This window comes from Chrysemys picta, chromosome 12 (assembly GCF_011386835.1).
Source record: "Chrysemys picta bellii isolate R12L10 chromosome 12, ASM1138683v2, whole genome shotgun sequence".
In the NCBI taxonomy this organism is placed as follows: domain Eukaryota; kingdom Metazoa; phylum Chordata; order Testudines; family Emydidae; genus Chrysemys; species Chrysemys picta.
The window spans coordinates 15,002,720-15,020,265 of NC_088802.1; the positions used below are offsets into that span (position 1 = coordinate 15,002,720).

At 51.0% G+C, this 17,546-nt stretch overlaps 1 protein-coding gene and 2 long non-coding RNA genes across 8 annotated transcripts in view; 2 read left to right on the forward strand and 1 right to left on the reverse strand.

Moving 5' to 3' along the window:
* LOC101951870 (butyrophilin subfamily 1 member A1-like) overlaps positions 1-17,546 on the reverse strand; it is a 207,180-nt gene that overhangs the window by 70,139 nt on the left and 119,495 nt on the right. For 5 of the 6 annotated variants that reach the window (XM_065564941.1, XM_065564943.1, XM_065564946.1 and 2 more), the window contains 7 exons: positions 16,866-16,982; positions 13,665-13,697; positions 13,538-13,570; positions 10,768-10,788; positions 9,988-10,008; positions 9,858-9,884; positions 5,144-6,142 (listed from right to left, as the gene is read on the reverse strand). In XM_065564941.1, the coding sequence (XP_065421013.1) occupies positions 5,583-6,142; positions 9,858-9,884; positions 9,988-10,008; positions 10,768-10,788; positions 13,538-13,570; positions 13,665-13,697; positions 16,866-16,982 (812 nt within the window). In that variant the 3' untranslated portion in view covers positions 5,144-5,582. Of the gene's footprint in view, positions 1-5,143; positions 6,143-9,857; positions 9,885-9,987; positions 10,009-10,767; positions 10,789-13,537; positions 13,571-13,664; positions 13,698-16,865; positions 16,983-17,546 lie in introns of those variants that run through there. The other variant, XM_065564942.1, reaches the window with a different exon arrangement.
* LOC135975049 (uncharacterized) overlaps positions 1-17,546 on the forward strand; it is a 234,349-nt gene that overhangs the window by 64,082 nt on the left and 152,721 nt on the right. The gene's annotated exons all lie outside the window — the stretch shown is intronic.
* LOC135975043 (uncharacterized) lies at positions 13,513-17,084 on the forward strand. Its single transcript, XR_010592099.1, has 3 exons — positions 13,513-13,720; positions 14,648-14,854; positions 16,889-17,084. It is a non-coding gene; the product is annotated as an uncharacterized LOC135975043 (long non-coding RNA).

A 17,546-nucleotide genomic window follows, 5' to 3' on the forward strand; every position in this document is an offset into this window, starting at 1 on the left:
TAGTGCAGGGGTTCTCAAACTTCATTGCACTGGGACCCTCTTCTGACAACAAAAATTACTTCATGACCCCAGGACAGGAGAGTGAAGCCTGACCCAGCTCAAGCCCCACTGCCCCGGGTGTGGGGGCCAAAGCCCGACTCCCACTTCTCCAGGCAGGAGGGCCAAAGCTGAAGCTCAAGGGTCTGGGGCTTGCAACCTGAGTCCTGCTGCCCAGCACTGAAGCCCTTGGGCTTTGGCTTCGCCCCTGGGCAGTGGGGCTTGGGCTTCAGCCCCAGGCCGCAGCAAGTCTAAGCCATCCCTGGTGACCCCATTCAAAGGGGGTCGTGACCCACTTGGGGTCCCGACCCACAGTTTGAGAACCACTGGACTAGTGTAACTCAGTAGTGTAGCTAGCGGGGTGCAGGGGAAGCAGCCGCTTCCCCTCAGCAAATTTGCCAAAAGCGGCACCTTTCCAAAGGCGGCCGCCGGCCGGAGGAGTGAGGGGGGCGCAGGCTGGCCGCTCGCAGCGCGTCCAGCCGCTCGCAGCGCGGTCAGCAGCCATGGGGGGGCAGAGGGCGCGCAGCCGGAGGATCAGGGTGGCGTAGGATGCGGTCAGAGGAGTGGGGGGGCACAGGCTGGCCGCCCGCAGCACAGCCAGAGGAGCAAGGTGGGAGCGCAGGCTGGCTGCCCGCAGCACGGCCAGAGGAGCAAGGTGGGAGCGCAGGCTGGCTGCCCGCAGCACGGCCGGAGGAGCGAGGGGGGAGCGCAGGCTGGCCGCCAGTAGCCTGGCCGGCAGCCATGGGGGGACGGTGGGTGCGCACAGCTGGAGGAGCAGGGGGGCGCAGCATGCGGCCCGGCCCTGCAGCCGCGGCCAGAGGAGCAAGGGGGGGGCGTAGGCTGGAGGAGCAGGGGGGCATAGCAACGGCCTGTGCTCCCAACGGCGGCTTCCCTTGGGACCGGGGGCCCGTCTCAGGTGGTGCTCCTGGGCACCGGAAGGGAGAGAATGTCACATGCGGCTTGCTCAGCCTCCAGCATCGACGGCATTCTCACCGCGGGAGAGGCACGCGCGGACGGGACCCGTCTACTCCGCTCAGCGTGAGTCGGCGGTCTGGGTCCCAAGGGGGATCGTGGGCTGCCCAACTCGGGTCCGGCCTCACCCCTGTCTTTCTCTCAGTACTTCTGAGTTTTTCCCTGCTTCTTGGTGGTTGAGCGGTGCCGACTGGTGGAGGGAGCCTCACTCCGCACTGAGGATGTGGTGCCCGGCACCGAGTCGGGTCGGCGCACCAGTGCCGGGGCCAGCACAGATTCCATTAGCAGGGCCCAGAGCCAGATATCGCTCTCACGTTTAGTCCGAGGCTTGAACGATCTACAGATCTTACAGCACTCACTTACGTGGGTCTCACCCAAGCAGCGGAGACACTGAGTGTATGGGTCGCTTCTTGGCATAGAACTGCGACAAGAGTTGCACGACTTGAAGCCTGGGGCACAGGGCATGCCCCAAGCCCAGCAACTAACTAAAGAAGCTATTCAACTATTGACGAAGACGTGTACTACTAAGGCTAACTAGAAGAGCTACAGCTAGGCTGGAGCACGAAGTTCTGACTACCTTCACTAGCGGCAAGAAGGAACTGAGGGTGGGGGAGTGTGCAGCTCCCCTTATAGCGTGATATAGAGGTGCCACTCCAGGGGTCGCCGCGGTGCTCCCCCCCATGGGTACTGCTAAGAGAAAAAATTCCAGCACCAGTGCACATGGCAAGCACACACACCTACTGTGGAATACACCTGAGCAATCACTCAAAGAAGAACTACTGTATGCTAAATAGATTTCAGTTGTAGGATAATAGAAGTATAAGGTTGATAAGTATTTAGGAGTGATCAGTATGCATTAGGAATATAAGTAAAGCACAGCAGAAATGCAAGGCCTAGGCTGAGGCCTGTAATATTTCAGCTCAGCCATATGAGGCCATAGGCTTAAGAATGCCTGACATAAGTGACAGGTTTCAGAGTAGCAGCCGTGTTAGTCTGTATCCGCAAAAAGAACAGGAGTACTTGTGGCACCTTAGAGACTAACAAATTTATTAGAGCATAAGCTTTCGTGGACTACAGCCCACTTCTTCGGATGACCAAAGAATGACCCTATGCCAGTAAGGTCACAAGACTACTGGAAAGATGTGCCAACAGGTGATGTTGCAGAAAATGGAACGCAATATACTGTTCAAGATCATGAGATACCTTATTGTAACATTGTTTATAACACATATCCTGACTGCAGTGTACATGTTATGCATAGATGCTAATGAAAATAAGAGGAACCACAAATAACATAGGAAAAACAGGCCCCCCAATATTTATGGAGTATGGAAATACAGATAAGGAAAAGTCAGGGGACACCTTCATACACATGCATAGACAGTTAGGTGAAGTCAAAATTACAACATAAAAGAGGGTTCCAAGCAATGTTCCCTCTAATATTTTCCACCCATGTGCAGAATAAATTTTGGTATGTGCAGCACCAATATCGAGGTAATGTGCGGATGTGCGCCACCAGTACAAATGAAAAATCAAGAATATTAAAACAAAGGAAAATTAAGGTGCCCATCTTGATGTTTATTTAATATGAAATCAAATAACAAGAAAATTAACACTGCCCTTGTAGTACATTTATTTTCTCATCCTTTCTAACAACTCAAGCTAGCAAACACACCAAAATGTGGCATACTGAAAACAGCTGTATAAATAAAACAAAATCATGGCCATTAAATGAAAGACTAAAAAATATGCACCAGAGGCCCAATTTAATAACCTACTTGACAGTGTATTTATGCAAGTTTTCAGTTGCAGAAGTTTGGCCTGTATTTATTTACTTCTGAAAAACACCAAAAGTTAGATTCTGATTATATGGAGACATCAATTATTATAGAAACCACTGTGATGTTCTGTACCTCATGGGAACACCCTACACTCCCATGTTAATCCTTATAATATGATTATGGGGTATCTAATGAAAAGTTTGTCATGTTGGGTGTCTTTGGAAGGCTCATGGTATACTGAGAATTGTTGTTATGGTAATGTTATAGTAATTGTTGTCATAGTAATGTTATAGGTTGTAATTTCATGTATATATAATTATGAGGCTGAAAATGTGTCCTCATGTCTTAAAGCAAGACCAGGCAAAAACTCCCCAAGAGCAGAGGGGATTCACACCTCATCAGGGCATGTATGGGACAAACCCAGCCCAGCCTCACAGGAACAAAGGACACTGGCCTAGGCAATAACAAAGGATTTGTTGGACTCTGGATTGAGTCACCTCCCTTCATTTGGTCACTTTGGGACTGCGATGAGGTAATGCTCACCTGAAGGGTGGGGGACAAAGCCAAGAGGGAAGAAAGAACATGATAAAAGGGAGAGGCATTTGCCATGTTCTTCCTCTCTCTATTCCACCTCCATCTACAGACAGCACCACCAAGTGACTGAAGCGCTGATCAAAGGGGAGAGCCTGGCTGAAGGGCAACCAGCCAGTCTGTGGTGAAAAGCATCTAAGTTTGTAAAGGCGCTGAAAGTGTTAAAATCAGCTTAGAATGTATTTTGCTTTTATTTCATTTGACCAAATCCGACTTGTTATGCTTTGATTTACAATCACTTAAAATTTATCTTTGTAGTTAATACATCTGTTTGTTTGTTGTACCTGAAGCTGTGCATTTGATTTGTTCTACCTGAAGCTGTGCATTTGGTTTGAAGTATGTCAGAGACTCCCCTTGGGATAACAAGCCTGGTACATATCAATTGCTTTGTTAAATTGACGAGCTCATATAAGCTTTCAGCGTCTAGCGGGCATAACTGGACACTGCAAGACGGAAATTTCTAGGGTTGCATCTGGGATTGGAGATATTGGCTAGTGTCATTCGGTTGCACAATCCAAGGAGCAGCTTACATGCCAGAGGCTGTGCGTGAACAGCCCAGGAGTGGGGTTTCTCACAGCAGAGCAGGGTAAGGCTGGCTCCCAGAGTCAAGGATTGGAGTGACCTAGTAGATCACTGGTCCAGATAACACCAGAGGGGAACATCACAACCACATTAAAACATTTACTTTGCTTACTATGTATGGGATTATAATAAAAATGTCACAGGAAAGATCCAAATGAGAACTCTAGCCTGTGTTCTTGCACATAGGTTGCCAAACTCTGGAAATTGCTGGGAGCAGATTGAATCGGGCTCTATCCAGTACCACAGAAGCGATACCAGGTTGTACTGACAGCTACAGATGATTTTTCAAAAGAGTTAGAAGAATTTCCACTTAGATCTATGACAGCACATGAGGGGGAGAAGAAGACATGTAAAATTATATATCAACATGGGTGTCCAGAGCAGATACTGGTAGATCTAGGTTCTGAATTGAATAATAAGGTAACAGTTTACATTTGGTGTTATTTTCACTATATTGTCAATTACACAATCATGGCCGTGTGACAGGGGGCATTTAGCGGCTACAAACTGAGCCCTTTGGAAGCCAGCACCCTGGTCACTGAGCACACCCAGGGCACCGGGTGCAGTTAGAGTAGGAAGGACTGAGCAGTTTGGGTTTGGAAGGGCAGAGGGGATCACTGGCACCTGTAGGGATGAGGTCACTAGCTCAGCGCTGAGAAGAAAGCAGCAGTATAAAAGTCTGAACCAGGGAGCAGGAAGGGGGCTCCTCGTAATTGCTGCTATGTTGTGATGCACCATAAAAAGTAATAAAGAGACACAGTGGAAGTTCCCTGGCAGACTGCCTGCTGCTTCATTCACACAGAGCTCTGCCAGCCAAGGGCTGCAGGAACTGATGGGGGAGCCCATTCATAGTTAGAAATTTAAAAATGAACATTGCCTGCAATCTCTTCATGACACTTCATGCTGTAAATTGTGAGTCACAACACATTTTTATGTCCTGTCAGGGAGTAAAAACCATGTGGTATGTTAATGTATTTGCCAACATATTTTCCCATGTAATAACACAATAAGATTGGATAAGAAACCACAATAATTACACATAAGTCAGTGAGAAATAGGGAAAGGAACGCAGATATTTCTGAAAGAAAGTTTAGGGGAAAATTGTCTAGGAAAAATAGTTTCAGCAGCCCATGCCACCTAGACACCAGCAGACTGGATAAAAACCACAAATGAATCCATCAAAAGATAATTGTAGGGTATTTATTTTCAAATAATCAAGGTAAGTTTAGGGCACATGCCATGGATGGCATAGTGTGAATAAATCTTCAAAACTGAATTATTACATTGAAAATGTTCATAACGCATCACGTTTAAAACAAAAAGTGGTCCTAGCAATGCCATGTGATGTGCCCCCTGATACTCTGCTCAGGGGTACAAAATTCTGACAAAAGTCCACCCCCATCTGCTACCCCTGGGGCAGGGGGCAGGGAGAGGTGAGGGCTGGGGGTTCCCAGGTGTCCGGTTTTCAACTGGAACCACCAGTTGAAAAGGGAAACTGGCAGCGCCAGGTCAGCACAAAAAGTCCAGTTGCTGCAGTAACTGGCCTCTCCCACTGGGGGAGGGGAGGGCGAGAAGAGCAGCGGTGCTCCGATAGGACAGACTGTGCTGCAGCTGTCCCTGTCAGGGACAGAGATTGCCTCCAGTCTGAGCTGGGACCGGGCAGATTTTCAGGGGAGCCGCGTTTGTACCTGAAGTGTTGACACCAGGATAGAAATAAGGGCGGAGCGTCCCGGAGAAGGTGTCAGTGAAAGTGAAGAGATGGGACCTGTCAGTCACATTGTAAAACGAGACCTCGCCCATCTGATAGTCCAGGAAAATCCCCACCCGCCTGGGCCTGACCCTCACACGGAGCGGTGTCCATGGGTAGGTGAGAGCCTTGTATTCCCCATCCCTCAGCCACACAACCCAGAATCCATACTCAGGTGTGGCTGTGACCCATCCCTTCCTACTCGCAGATTCCCTACACACCCCCAGATCCCATCTCGTCTTGTCTCCCACCTCCACCTCCCAGTAACAGCTCCCACCCGTGAACCCCTCAGCGCCCAGGACAGAGGGACAAGGATCAAATCTCTCAGGGTTGTTGGGCAGATCCTGGCATTTGTTTCCGCATCTCACACGTTTCCGATCCTCAGACAGGACGAGGTAGGGATTTGCCGTGTCTGGATCCAGAGTCACATCCACTGGGGAGAGAATCACAGAGTCAGGGCCAGGGGCAGGGGCTTGTTACTGGGATCAACAGTAAATTAATCTGTGTCCCCATTAATCACTGGGCGGGGGGGAGGGGGGGAGTATTGCCCTTTAAGGAGAGTCAGGGCCCTGTCTGCCCATGATAGAAAAGTTCAGGGGACTGACAGGAAGATGGAGAGCAGAGGGATGGAGAAGGGAAGGGCAGGTTCCAGGGGATGAGGGGAGGGGTGGGCATCAAGAAGAAGAGGACAGACCCCAGGGGGCACAGGAAAGCAAAGGAAGGGGATAGCAGGGGGAAGGGGGTGTAAGGGAATGTGGGGGGCTCCAAGGGACAGGGGAAATGAAGAGAGGGTGGACTCCAAAGGGGCAGATCAGAGTCGAGGGGAGGGACAGGTGCCAGGGGTGGGAGGATGAGGAGTGGGGCAGGCATCAGGATCATGGGGGGGGAGAGAATGGGCAGGTGTCAGGGGGACAGAGTGAGGCAGGAACCTGGGGGAGAGGAGGTGGCTAGGGCAGAGGCAGTCACTGGAGGGCAGAGCAGGGAGAGGGAAGGGGCTGGTGCCAGGGGACAGAGTGGGGTGAGGAGAGGAACGGAGGGGGGGTAGAGGGTGGGGGGAGGGGCTGGTGCCTAGGGGGAGAGAGGGGAGGGGTGGGCACCAGGGGGGCAAAGGTAGGCAGGAGAAGGGGTAGGCACTGGGGCACAGGGGAGGCAGAGGGAAGGGGGTTGCACCAGTGGACACAAGGGGTGAATGGAGAGGCAGGCACCAGGGAGGCAGAGGGGGTGAAAAAGGAGGGGTTGGCCCCAGGAGGCTAGAGGGGAGCGAGGTAAGAAGCATGAGGTGGGCAAAGCAGGGGCTGGGGGAAGGCGCAGGTGACCGGGGACAAAGGCAGTGAGGGGTGGGGCAGGCACCAGAGGGGAATGGGGGGAGTGAGGGGAGGAGTGGGCATCAAGAGGGAGATGGTGGGAAGGGGCAGACCCCAGGAGGGTTGGGGGGGGGGTCAAGCAGAGGGGCAGATGCAAGGAAGGCAGGGGGGCAGAATGGGGGTTGAAGGAGGTACTGGCTCTGAGGGTCACCACCGGGAGGGAGCGGGGTAGATTTATTGCCATGTCCTACTTGGTGAAATTGGTGCCTGGGGCAGCCAAACGAACAGGAACGTGCAGGGGCTGGTGCCCTCTCCCGGGGGTGGGATGGGGACACAGTGCTCTGGGTGGTGGGACAGGTGGTGTATGTGGAGCAGAGGTGGTGACCCTAACAGGACCCCTAACGGTGTTTGTGTAACTGTCTTGGGCTCCCCGCTCCCTCCCAGCTCTGTTTGGTAGGACACCTGGGCCAGTGGTGCTGCACACAGCCCCTGGAGCTGGAGCTGCCCAGACTCCCAGCATGCACCAGGGCACACACACTGTCAGGCAGCAGGCTGGGAGCAAACACACACACACATAGGTACCAACTCCATGTGTGCTCTGGGGCTGGAGCACCCACGGGAAAAAAATAGGGGGTGCTCAGCATTCACTGGGATGACCCGCTGTTGGCAGCCAGGGATCAAGTGTTTTGCGGGTGCCTCAGCAGATGAGCTGTTTCCTAGGGGCAGCCTGCACGCAGCTGCGATTAGCTATTTGGCAGGCAGGCTCAGATCAGCTGTCTCTCACCTCCCTGCTCCAGGAGGGGCTGAGTGAGTCTCAGAAAAAAAAAAAAAAGCCTTAGGGTTAGGCGTGGGCAGGATTGTGGGAATATCAGCAGCAGCACAGCCAGCCCCTGCTCACCTGGGGCTGCCCCACACCTCTTGGGCTGATGGCCATGGCGTCCATGTGTATGGTTGCTCCCTGCCAGCCAGGCTCGACTCCGGCAACAGCAGTCATCAGGTGACCCAAGGGAGCCCAGCTAGGCTAGGGCTTGGTGTAGTGGATTAGGGAGAGGAGAAACCCCAGACCCCAGCAGGAACCGTGCTGCTGGGAGAGGGAGGAGGAGGGAGGAGAAGCCCCAGACCCCAGCAGGAGCCATGCTGGGGGCAGGAGGGGGGAGGAGAAGCCCTGGACCCTGGCAGAAGATGGGCTGAATTCCCCGGGTCGGGAGCCCCAGCCATCCTAGTGGCAGAAGCTGCAGGGCTGAAGCCCTGACCCACTCTGTGCGGAGCTGCCCTGAGCCCCTCTCTCTCCCGTCCCCCACGCAGAGCTGGCTCTCACTCTCCTGCTGTGGAGAAATTCAGCCAAATCTATTCACTTTGGTATCTCCATTTCCCCATCACCACACAGCCATGAATGGATTTAGCCTAGAAGGCAGGGTCAGCATTAGCCCCATTTGGCAGGTGGGATATAGGGCACCAAGGGGTGAAGTGACTTTCCCAAGGCTAAGCAGGGTGTCTGTGGCAGAGCAGAGAACCAAACCCAGGACACCTGAGCCCAAGGCCTGTGCCTTAACCATTAAGCCACCCTTCCTACCCGAGGAGGGGGAACCTCCTCTGCCACTTTGAGTGTGTGGGTGGGAGTGGGCACTAGACAGAGCCACCAGGAGTGGAGAGTAGAGAGAGATGGGAAATGGGACATGGGCGGAAAGCAAGAAGGGGGAAACATCAGGAAGGGGAGGGAGCAAGGTCTTAGAGAAGAAAAAAGAGGGAGGAGAAGGGGCATGGAGAGGGGAAAGACTCCTCACTGCTTGTGCCTCCCATCCACCTTTTTGCCACAGCCATCCATGGCCTCAGCTCCCACACAGGCCCTAAGCTGGTGTGAAGCCAGAGCGAACGTAATGACTTTACACTGGGGTGTTAGTAAAGACAGCTTGTAGCCGAGTGTAATGAGTTTAATACACTGTAATTCATGATAATGTAATGATGTAGTTCGTTACTATTTTAATAATGATGACATTGTTAAGATGCCAATGACAGACACACATTCAATAATAGAATATGAAAGAAGTTTATAAATATGCTGAAAATTGCCAATTTTGGGGGAGGCTGAGCCCCCCCCAAACACACACACCTTGCCTTCAAGGCAGGAGGGGGCAGAAAGGAGTGAGCAGTGGGCAGGAGATGCTCAGGGGAGAGGACCTAAGGGGAGGGGGCAGAGTGGGAACAGGAAGAGATGGAGTGGGGTAGAGTGAGGGCGGGGCCTTGGGGAAGGGGCGAAGCCAGGATGGGGCACCCACCGGCAAAACCAAAAGTCAACCCCCATGCACATACACAGCTCAGCGTCGGCTGTCAGGCAGAAAAGCTGCCGTGTCGGCACAACTTCTTGTCACTGGGTCAGGGGAGCATCACAAGCTAGTTATAAAAACCTGTCTGCCCCTGCAGTGGGGACAGGGCCTCCCTCCCCCCAAATCCAGACACTGAACAGCTCCTGTCTGGGCCTGTTACGCTAGAAGGAAATTGTGGCTAAAGCCTGGTCTGATCCTGCTGCTGGGAGGAGAGAGCTTGGCAGTTCAGTTCAGTTATGGCCAGATAAGAATGTGCATCCTGCAGAGCCCAGGTACCCCTGCAAAGGTGACACCAGGGGGCAGCATTTCCTCACTAATCAGCCCTTTCCCAAAAGGGACATGTCCCTGCTCTGCAATAAACCTGGCTTTTGTCTGCCCCTTTCCACCTGCCCCCAGTGACATTGCTGTTTCTAGCCTATTGAATGTCATAGGAAAATGCTTTGTGCAGGGAAAGGAGCAGAGAGCTCCCAGGGGGAGGTGGGTCTCACCATGGATAAAACATCAGTGGTATGTACAGTACCTGCGTAGAGCTGGGCGCATCTCCACCCTGCAACCAAACACAGACAGAGGGGTGAGAACATCCCTGAACACCGACACGCTGAGCAGGAGACAATGTCACACAGGGTGATACTGGGGGGGATGGAACTTACTGAGCTCAGCCTGGAGTTTGTCTAAAAATAAAATAAAGAGAAATGAGTCAATATCACATTATCTTGCAGAAGAGAAGCCAGTCAAAAAGACCTTAAAGCACAGAGGAGTAGCCAATCCCTCCCCTGAAGAGCTCACAGTCTAACCGGACAAGACAGGCACAGGGCAGGGAAGGGGCAGAACACACAAGCAGAGCGATGGTGCAAGTGGCACATCAGTGCCACCATTTAACAGTCACACTGTGCTGTGCAGGGGGGAGGGGACGAGCTACATGGAAAGGGATGGGGGAGGGGGGCAGGGGGTGGAGTGAGGTTGGGGTGACAGGACTGGGTGGGAGGGGGTTGGAGCTGTCAGCCAATCAGCACAGGAGAGAAGACAGGCAGAGTGACACTGTCACAAGCAGCATGGTGACATCATCAGCCACCATGTCCCTGGCTGCCATCGGCCTGACAGGGTTACACCGAGGATGTGAACTACTACAGCCAGCTGACAGCCTGGGCACAGTGCTGGCTACACGCAGAGTGACCCCAAACCTGCTCACACCCCCGGTTGTGTGGGAGCAACAAACCCCCTGTGAGTTCAGTGAGTGGGGTTTGGGTCTGTTCGCTCTGTGTGCTGAGTGTGAGGGACGAGGAGCAGAGCTTGTCTGTGCACCGCACAAACCAGACTGACTTTCTGTTCACAGCGAGGGCTCTGAGAGTTGCCCAGAGGGTCTATGAAACTTCTTGTAAAGTCTGAGATTCCCCCTCCCATCCCCAGTTAAATGAACAAAGGGACCTCACCTTTCTCTGCCTGATGCGCCGCTGGAAGTGAAGAACAGGAGAGATGTGTTACAAGGCAGAAGATTTAACTCAATTATTGCAAACTCATTGGAGTCATTTTTCTGCTGGTAGAAAGTAGAACACACACAGGGGGGCTCTGCCTCTAGCTATTCCCATGCCCGCGTTATACTGGGGACACAAGGCCTAGTGCAGGTAAAACACTGAGTAAATGGCCATCTCCTTTCCCTTCTGGCTGAGTGAAGGGAGGCCCCACACTGAACTCGGTGGCGTTTCTGTCTGTCTGTAATGGGATAACTTTTGAAAACCACGTCCCATCAGCTCCAGTGTTTCAGAGCATGTTCTAGGCATCAGTGGGCAGAACCCTCCTGATTTTCATGAAAACTGGAAATTTGTAAAAGCCTGATTCCCTCGAGATACAGGGTGAGGGGGGAAAAAACAACAACAACAAAAACGAGGAGTCCTTGTGGCACCTTAGAGACGAACACATTTATTTGGGCATAAGCTTTCATGGGCTAAAACCCACTTCATCGGATGCATGGAGTGGAAAATACAGTAGGAAGATATATATACACATAGAACATGAAAAAATGGGTGCTGCTATACCAGCTATAACGAGAGTGATCAATTAAGGTGGGCTAAAGGTTTAAGGTGAGGGTGAGGTCAGAGTTAGGCTTAACAGGCCCCTCAGTCCACTCCAGTCACCCCCTCCCCAGCTGGGCTTCTTGCCTCCTCTTCAGCCAGCCCCTGCCAGGTGGACTGCTCACCCCCATATTCCAGCCAGGCCCCTCCCCTCCCCACCCTGCTCAGAACCTTACTGATATGGGGGGAAATCGGAAAAGCCTGATTTTTGTGGAAATTAGTTTTTCCAGTTTTCTGCTTTTCTTGAAAATCAGTAGGGTTTATAGCTACAGTGGGGGGGGAGGGACCCATTTGACAGCTGGGGGGCTGGGGTGAGCCCAGCTGGATGCAGCCCTGGGCCTATGTAAGCAATGAAGTAAGCAACCCTCTACTTTCAGAATTGCCACATAATTGTGCTCCGTGATCTCTCAGGGTGAGATTCTGTGCTCAGAACCCGGAGCCCAAGGGCACAGGAGGGCTAAGCCCACATTGCATCCCCCAGATCCTGGGTGCTCTGGGTGCCAAAGCAGCCTCCGCTGTAACTCAGGGCTTGTCTGCATGGGAAGGTTACACCAGTGTAAGGTAAGGTGGGAATTTAAACTGCTCTTGTTACACCGGTATAACACGCATGTCAGCGCTGTTATTCTGTAATGGGAGTGAGTTTTTCTGGTTAACTTGTGCCTTTAGTTATGGCAGCCTTTCCCTGGATGAAGGGCAGCAGCACGGCACAGGATCTCTGCAGCACTGTGCCCTGGGCCCCTCTCCTGACACCCACCTCTTGTTCCCAGGCTGATCTCCCACACACCCCTTCAATAGGGCTTGTGAGTGGGTTCTCAGGGGGCAGCCTGCAGCTGTTCTCTGCACTGCCTGCACTGGAGGAATCCTCCCCCAGCTGGATCCAGGCCTTCTGGAGCCCTTTTATGCTGCTCTGGTCTTTTTACTGACCGTAAAGGGGTTGAAAATCTCACCCTCCATTTATTAAAATGTGCCCAGCTTTGATGGGTATGAAGGTATAATTGAGCAAGTGACCTGGGTGTAAGCAGTGCTCCAGCCCACTGAGATCTGCCTGAGTCTGCAGCACAATGGGGTTGGGATGGTGACACTAAGGCCTGATCGATGACAATTTAATTGTCACCATTTGCAATTTTCTCACTGCTGATTATTTTAGCAGAAACATCCAGCTTGTGTGCTTCTCCCTCACAGCTGGATGAGGACAGGTACTGGGGAGGGCGGCAGTGCGGCAATGGCAGAGGGGCAGATACCTGTCATCAAAGGCCGCTGGGGTGAGGAACAGTGAATTCAGTCCCCTCCCTGAATCCAAATACAGTGTGACCTCTGTGCCTGCTAAAACAGGGAGGGGAGAGAGAAGAGATACATTCTCCCTCCCTTCCCTCAAGTACGAAATGCCTCATGGTCCTGGATACCAGAACACACACACACACACACGGTCACTGAGGGTGAAATCCTGCCCCTGCCCTCATTACATGGCCGTGGAAAGGCTAGAACATGGGGGGATCACATGTGAGGAATTGTATTAAATACTGGACAAGTCTCACAGTCCCCAGCAATGACTCTGGCCTGGCCGGGCTAGGGCTACTCAGGCCTGGGCTCAGGGTGCTGTGTCTGTAATTTCCAAGGGGTTTTAGGACAAATGGCCCCTTCCCCTTCAGAGCCCGTCTATGTCAGCGCAAGCAGCCCTGAGCTCACTGCTTGGGCTCTGGTGCCGATACTGAGACATTCCCCATCACCCCTTCAAACATCAGCACGTTATTTGTAATTGTTCCATCCCACGGGTGTTTTGCACTTTCTCCAGCACACACATTTACTCTCCCCCTTTCCTCCCTCCCCATTGGAATTGTCTCTGTGCAAATACCTTCCCCCACATCGCCTGCTGAAGGGAGGGGCTCTGCTGATTTCCCACTCAGCACCGCCCCCATTGCTCGGGCGTGTGCCCACCAGAGGCGCTGCATCCCACGCAGCTCTGTAGATGCAGCCTGAGCCATCACGTCCTATGGGCCCTCCAGGCACAGCCGGGTCCCCAGGGCTGAGGGGGGAATCTCCAACTGTGACGATCTTTACACCTGCAACATTTTTGGGTAACATTCTCGTATAACCTTTCCTTTAACCTACCCCATTGGCCCCAGACACTGACCTTTCTCGCTCTCCAGATCAGATCGCAGCATCTCTATGGGGAGAAAAGGGGAAGAGGTGATATTCCGCTGTCATATTTATGGGAATAACCCTTACATCAGTGAATGTAACTGGGCCCAGACACTGACCTTTCTCGCTCTCCAGTTCAGATCGCAGCGTCTCTAGAGGGAGAAAAGGGGGAGAGGTGAGATTTCATTCCATCATGTTTATGGTGAAATTCCTATTGTTGTTTAATGCAGCTCTTCTGTAGTCATGAAATAGAGGAACAAAGGGAGAGACACAGATAGGTCTGTCTGTGGAGGTCCCTGCACTCCCATCCCAGGCCAACTTCTAATCTTGGGGATGGTGCCTGCCTCCTGGTCCTAATGAGACATGGGAACAGATCTCTGTAAGGCCAGGGTCAGTGGGAGATGCCCCAGCTAAGAATGGGGTGGAGAGGCCTTTCTTTAGCTGGGTGCTCAGGTCAGCGTGAGCCAGGGAGGGGGGTGTGGATGGGCCCCTACAGGCATCGCCTCTAAGTTCAGCTCTTTCCCATGTGGAGCTCGTCCATTTGGTGTCAGCCCTGGGCACCAACACTGCTGGAAATGGAGGTCGCGTCATGTCTGCCAGTCACTGCTGAGCACAGCCTGAGCGAGAGCATCTTGTGCCCAGTGTGAGCAGCGTATCAGACCAGCCGTGAAAATCCTGAGTGTGTTTGTGTTATTACAGCATCCCAGCCACAGCTCACCAGTGCAGCTGCTGCGGAGAATTCTCTGAAAGGCCCAGGGAACAAGACAGTGACAGTTAATTGTTCTGATGGTTTAGTGTTTGGAAATGAGCCCAACAGAATTCTCTCTGGGCATATAGACAAATTCTATACACCACTCAAAATGAAACAGAGGGTCCTGTGGCACCTTTGCGACTAACAGAAGTACTGGGAGCATAAGCTTTCGTGGGTAAGAACCTCACTTCTTCAGATGCAAGTAATGGAAATCTCCAGCTTCATGAGGTTGATAGATTTCCATTCCATACGGCTCAAAATGAGTTAATCCCTGTCACCTAATCAGTGCTGCCAACTCTCATGATTTTGTCATGAGTCTCATGATAATTATTGTTTTCCTTAAACCCCCAGCTCCTGGAGTCAAGTGGAGATGTGATGATTTCAGCCTCCCTTCTTAAAAAGAGAGTATGTTTCTAGCCTTTGTGGCTGTGGAGAAAGGTTCAAAATGTGACTCCAGTGCACCCTAAAGGCTCAAAAACCAGAAGGCAAATAAAAAGAACACCAGATCTATTATTTTTACATCATCCCATGATTTTAAAGCCAATCTCCTGATTGTTGGTGAGCCTGATTCATGATTTTTGAACATTTGGGGTTGGCAATTGTGATAAATGGGCGGGGGGGGGAGGGGGGTTGGTCCCTTTTGTGGATACCCAGCCAGCCAGTTAGCTATAGACTCCCTCATGGTAGCTGTTCTCTACTTGCTTTACCTGTAAAGGGTTAAAAAGTTTGACTGCACGCATAGGTAAAGGGAAGTGTGTGGCCACCTGATCAAAAGAGCCAATGGGAAGGCTAGAACTTTTTAAAATTGGGAAAAAAACTTCTCTTTGTCTATCTGTTGTTGTTCTCCGGAAAAGAGGGGAACAGGGCAACAGTTATGCTGTGAGAAGCTGAAGGCCAGGTATGAAAATTATCAAAATGATACCTAGAATTGCTTATTTGGAACCCAGATATGTAAGTAGATCAGAAAATGTGTAGGAAGACACAATTAAGTTTATTTTGTTTATTTCTTATGGCTTGTGGATTCCTCTGTGCTAACCCCAGATGCTTTTGTTGCTTGTAATCTTTAAGCTGAACACCCAGAAAACTATTTTTGGTGCTTAATTTTTGGAATTGCTCTTTTAAAATCTAGCAATACCCTGAGTTTTCAGATGTATTTTCTTTCTTTTTGTTTTTAATAAAAATTACCTTTTTTAAGAACAGGATTTGGATTTTTGTGTCTTAAGAGGTTTGTGCACATGACTTTTTCGTTAGCTGGTGGCAACTGTTGATTTCTTTATTTTCCTTTCTCAGCTCTTCCCTGGTGATGGGGGAAGTGAAAGGGCTTGAGGGTACCCCACAGGAAGGAATTCCCACGTGCACCTTCCTGGGTTCCAAGTGGTTTTGCATTTGGGTGGTTGCAGCATCTAACCTTGGGAGTTTAATACAAGCCTGGAGTGGCCAGTATTAATTTTTAGAATCCTTACGGGCCCCCACCTTCTGCACTCAAAGTGCCAGAGTGGGGAATCAGCCTTGACAGCAATACTGTGGACTCAGCCCACATAAAGCCGTGAACTAAACCAGATCACACCTGGTGCTGACAGAGTGTGTAGGTGACAGTTCTAAAGGTGCAACATCCAGTTCCAACTTTCACAAGTACAAAGCACAAGTAAACAGCACAGCTCCTCTCTGCTTCTCTGAATTACCTGCTTCTGTCCCCTCTGGGAAATCATTGTAACAGACATTTCCCCTTCCCAATTCTTCTGACACTGGTACATCTCTACATACAGTTCACAGCACTTCAGGTGAGAAAACCCTCTGGGTGGGACTTTCACAGCTGCCTTGGGCGTTTGCACATTCGGTGCCCATTACTGTAAATAAAAATTGGGCATTCAGACCCCCTAGGCAGCTATGAAAACCCAGCTCCCTATAAACGCAGAGATCACTGAAGGACAATTTCTGCCTTTTGTGACCAAAAGGAAAAAAAAAACTACAGCTGAGCACTTGTACTACAGTAGAGAGTTCATTGCTCTGTTCCTGTAACAGGAACACAGGCTGAGCAAATCTTAGAGTAGAAAAGTAACTGCTAACCTTTCCATTTGCACAGCCACTACTTTGCACATCTGCAGCTCCTACTTACCTAGATGCTGTGTGGGGAGGGGGAGTTCATGCAGAACTGAAGGGCAGAACTGGGCCCTAAGTACCCCCCCCCCCAACACACAAACACTTTGCATCCTGGTTTTCCTTCAAGGAGCCCAGTTACGTATGTCGGAGCTCCAAGCCCAGCTCACCGAGCCTCACCTGGGTCTTTCAAACTGAGCCAGGCTGATCACCTTGCAACAATTCAGGATCACATTCTATTGGGAACTCTGCATGAGATCTGAAGGGGGGAACCCACTTGACATTTCTCAGTTCAAATATGAAGCCATAATTCATTCAGCTCCCCCTTCACCCTCAGCCTGACTCCCATTGCCTGACACTCTCCTGAGGAACACTGAATCAAATCCCCTTAATCCCAGTCTCTCTACCTTTGGTTTTGATTTTAAATGTCTCTCTATCACACACATCAAATTCCTTCCTCTTGTTACTTCACCTTTTGCTCTGTGTTGCCTCCAGACGCAGTAACTGGCCAGGGGAATGAGAACAGCCAGGACAGCCAGGATCACCCCCAGAGCCACCCGCCAGCGATTGACTCGTGGGAAAAACAGCTCTGCAAGAGAAAGTGCCATTGACTTGGGTACAAACACGTGCAGAATGAAGGCAGGACCCTGCGACAGTGGTGACTCTGTGACTAGTTAAAAGAATCTCACGGTGAGATGTGGCTCCTTTGTGCTTTATTATTCAGCTAATGAAAGTCCAAGCTTTAGCCTGGTTACTGAACATGGTTAATTAATGGAATGGGGGCTGTTGTGGGTAAGGAGGGGGTAGGGTGCAGCTCTACTATGCTACACCTGTGATGTGTCATTCCATATTATTTATGAAAATATGCTAATGAATATGACATAACTGAGATATACTGTATGCAAGATGGCTCATGTGAGATATCATTGGAAAGGTTCTGATTTACTGAATATGACTATCCAATTTGTGTGCCTGTATCATTTCTATATCTGAAGTTAGGAATATTAACTATGTATCTGTATTTCGACTATGCTACTTTGGGTGACGCCCACTGCCAACACTACAGGTACAACAATGGAAAAGCCCGACAATACTGATGGCCCATCAGCAAGAGACAATGGACTGTAAAAGAGCTTAGTCTTGCCATGAACCT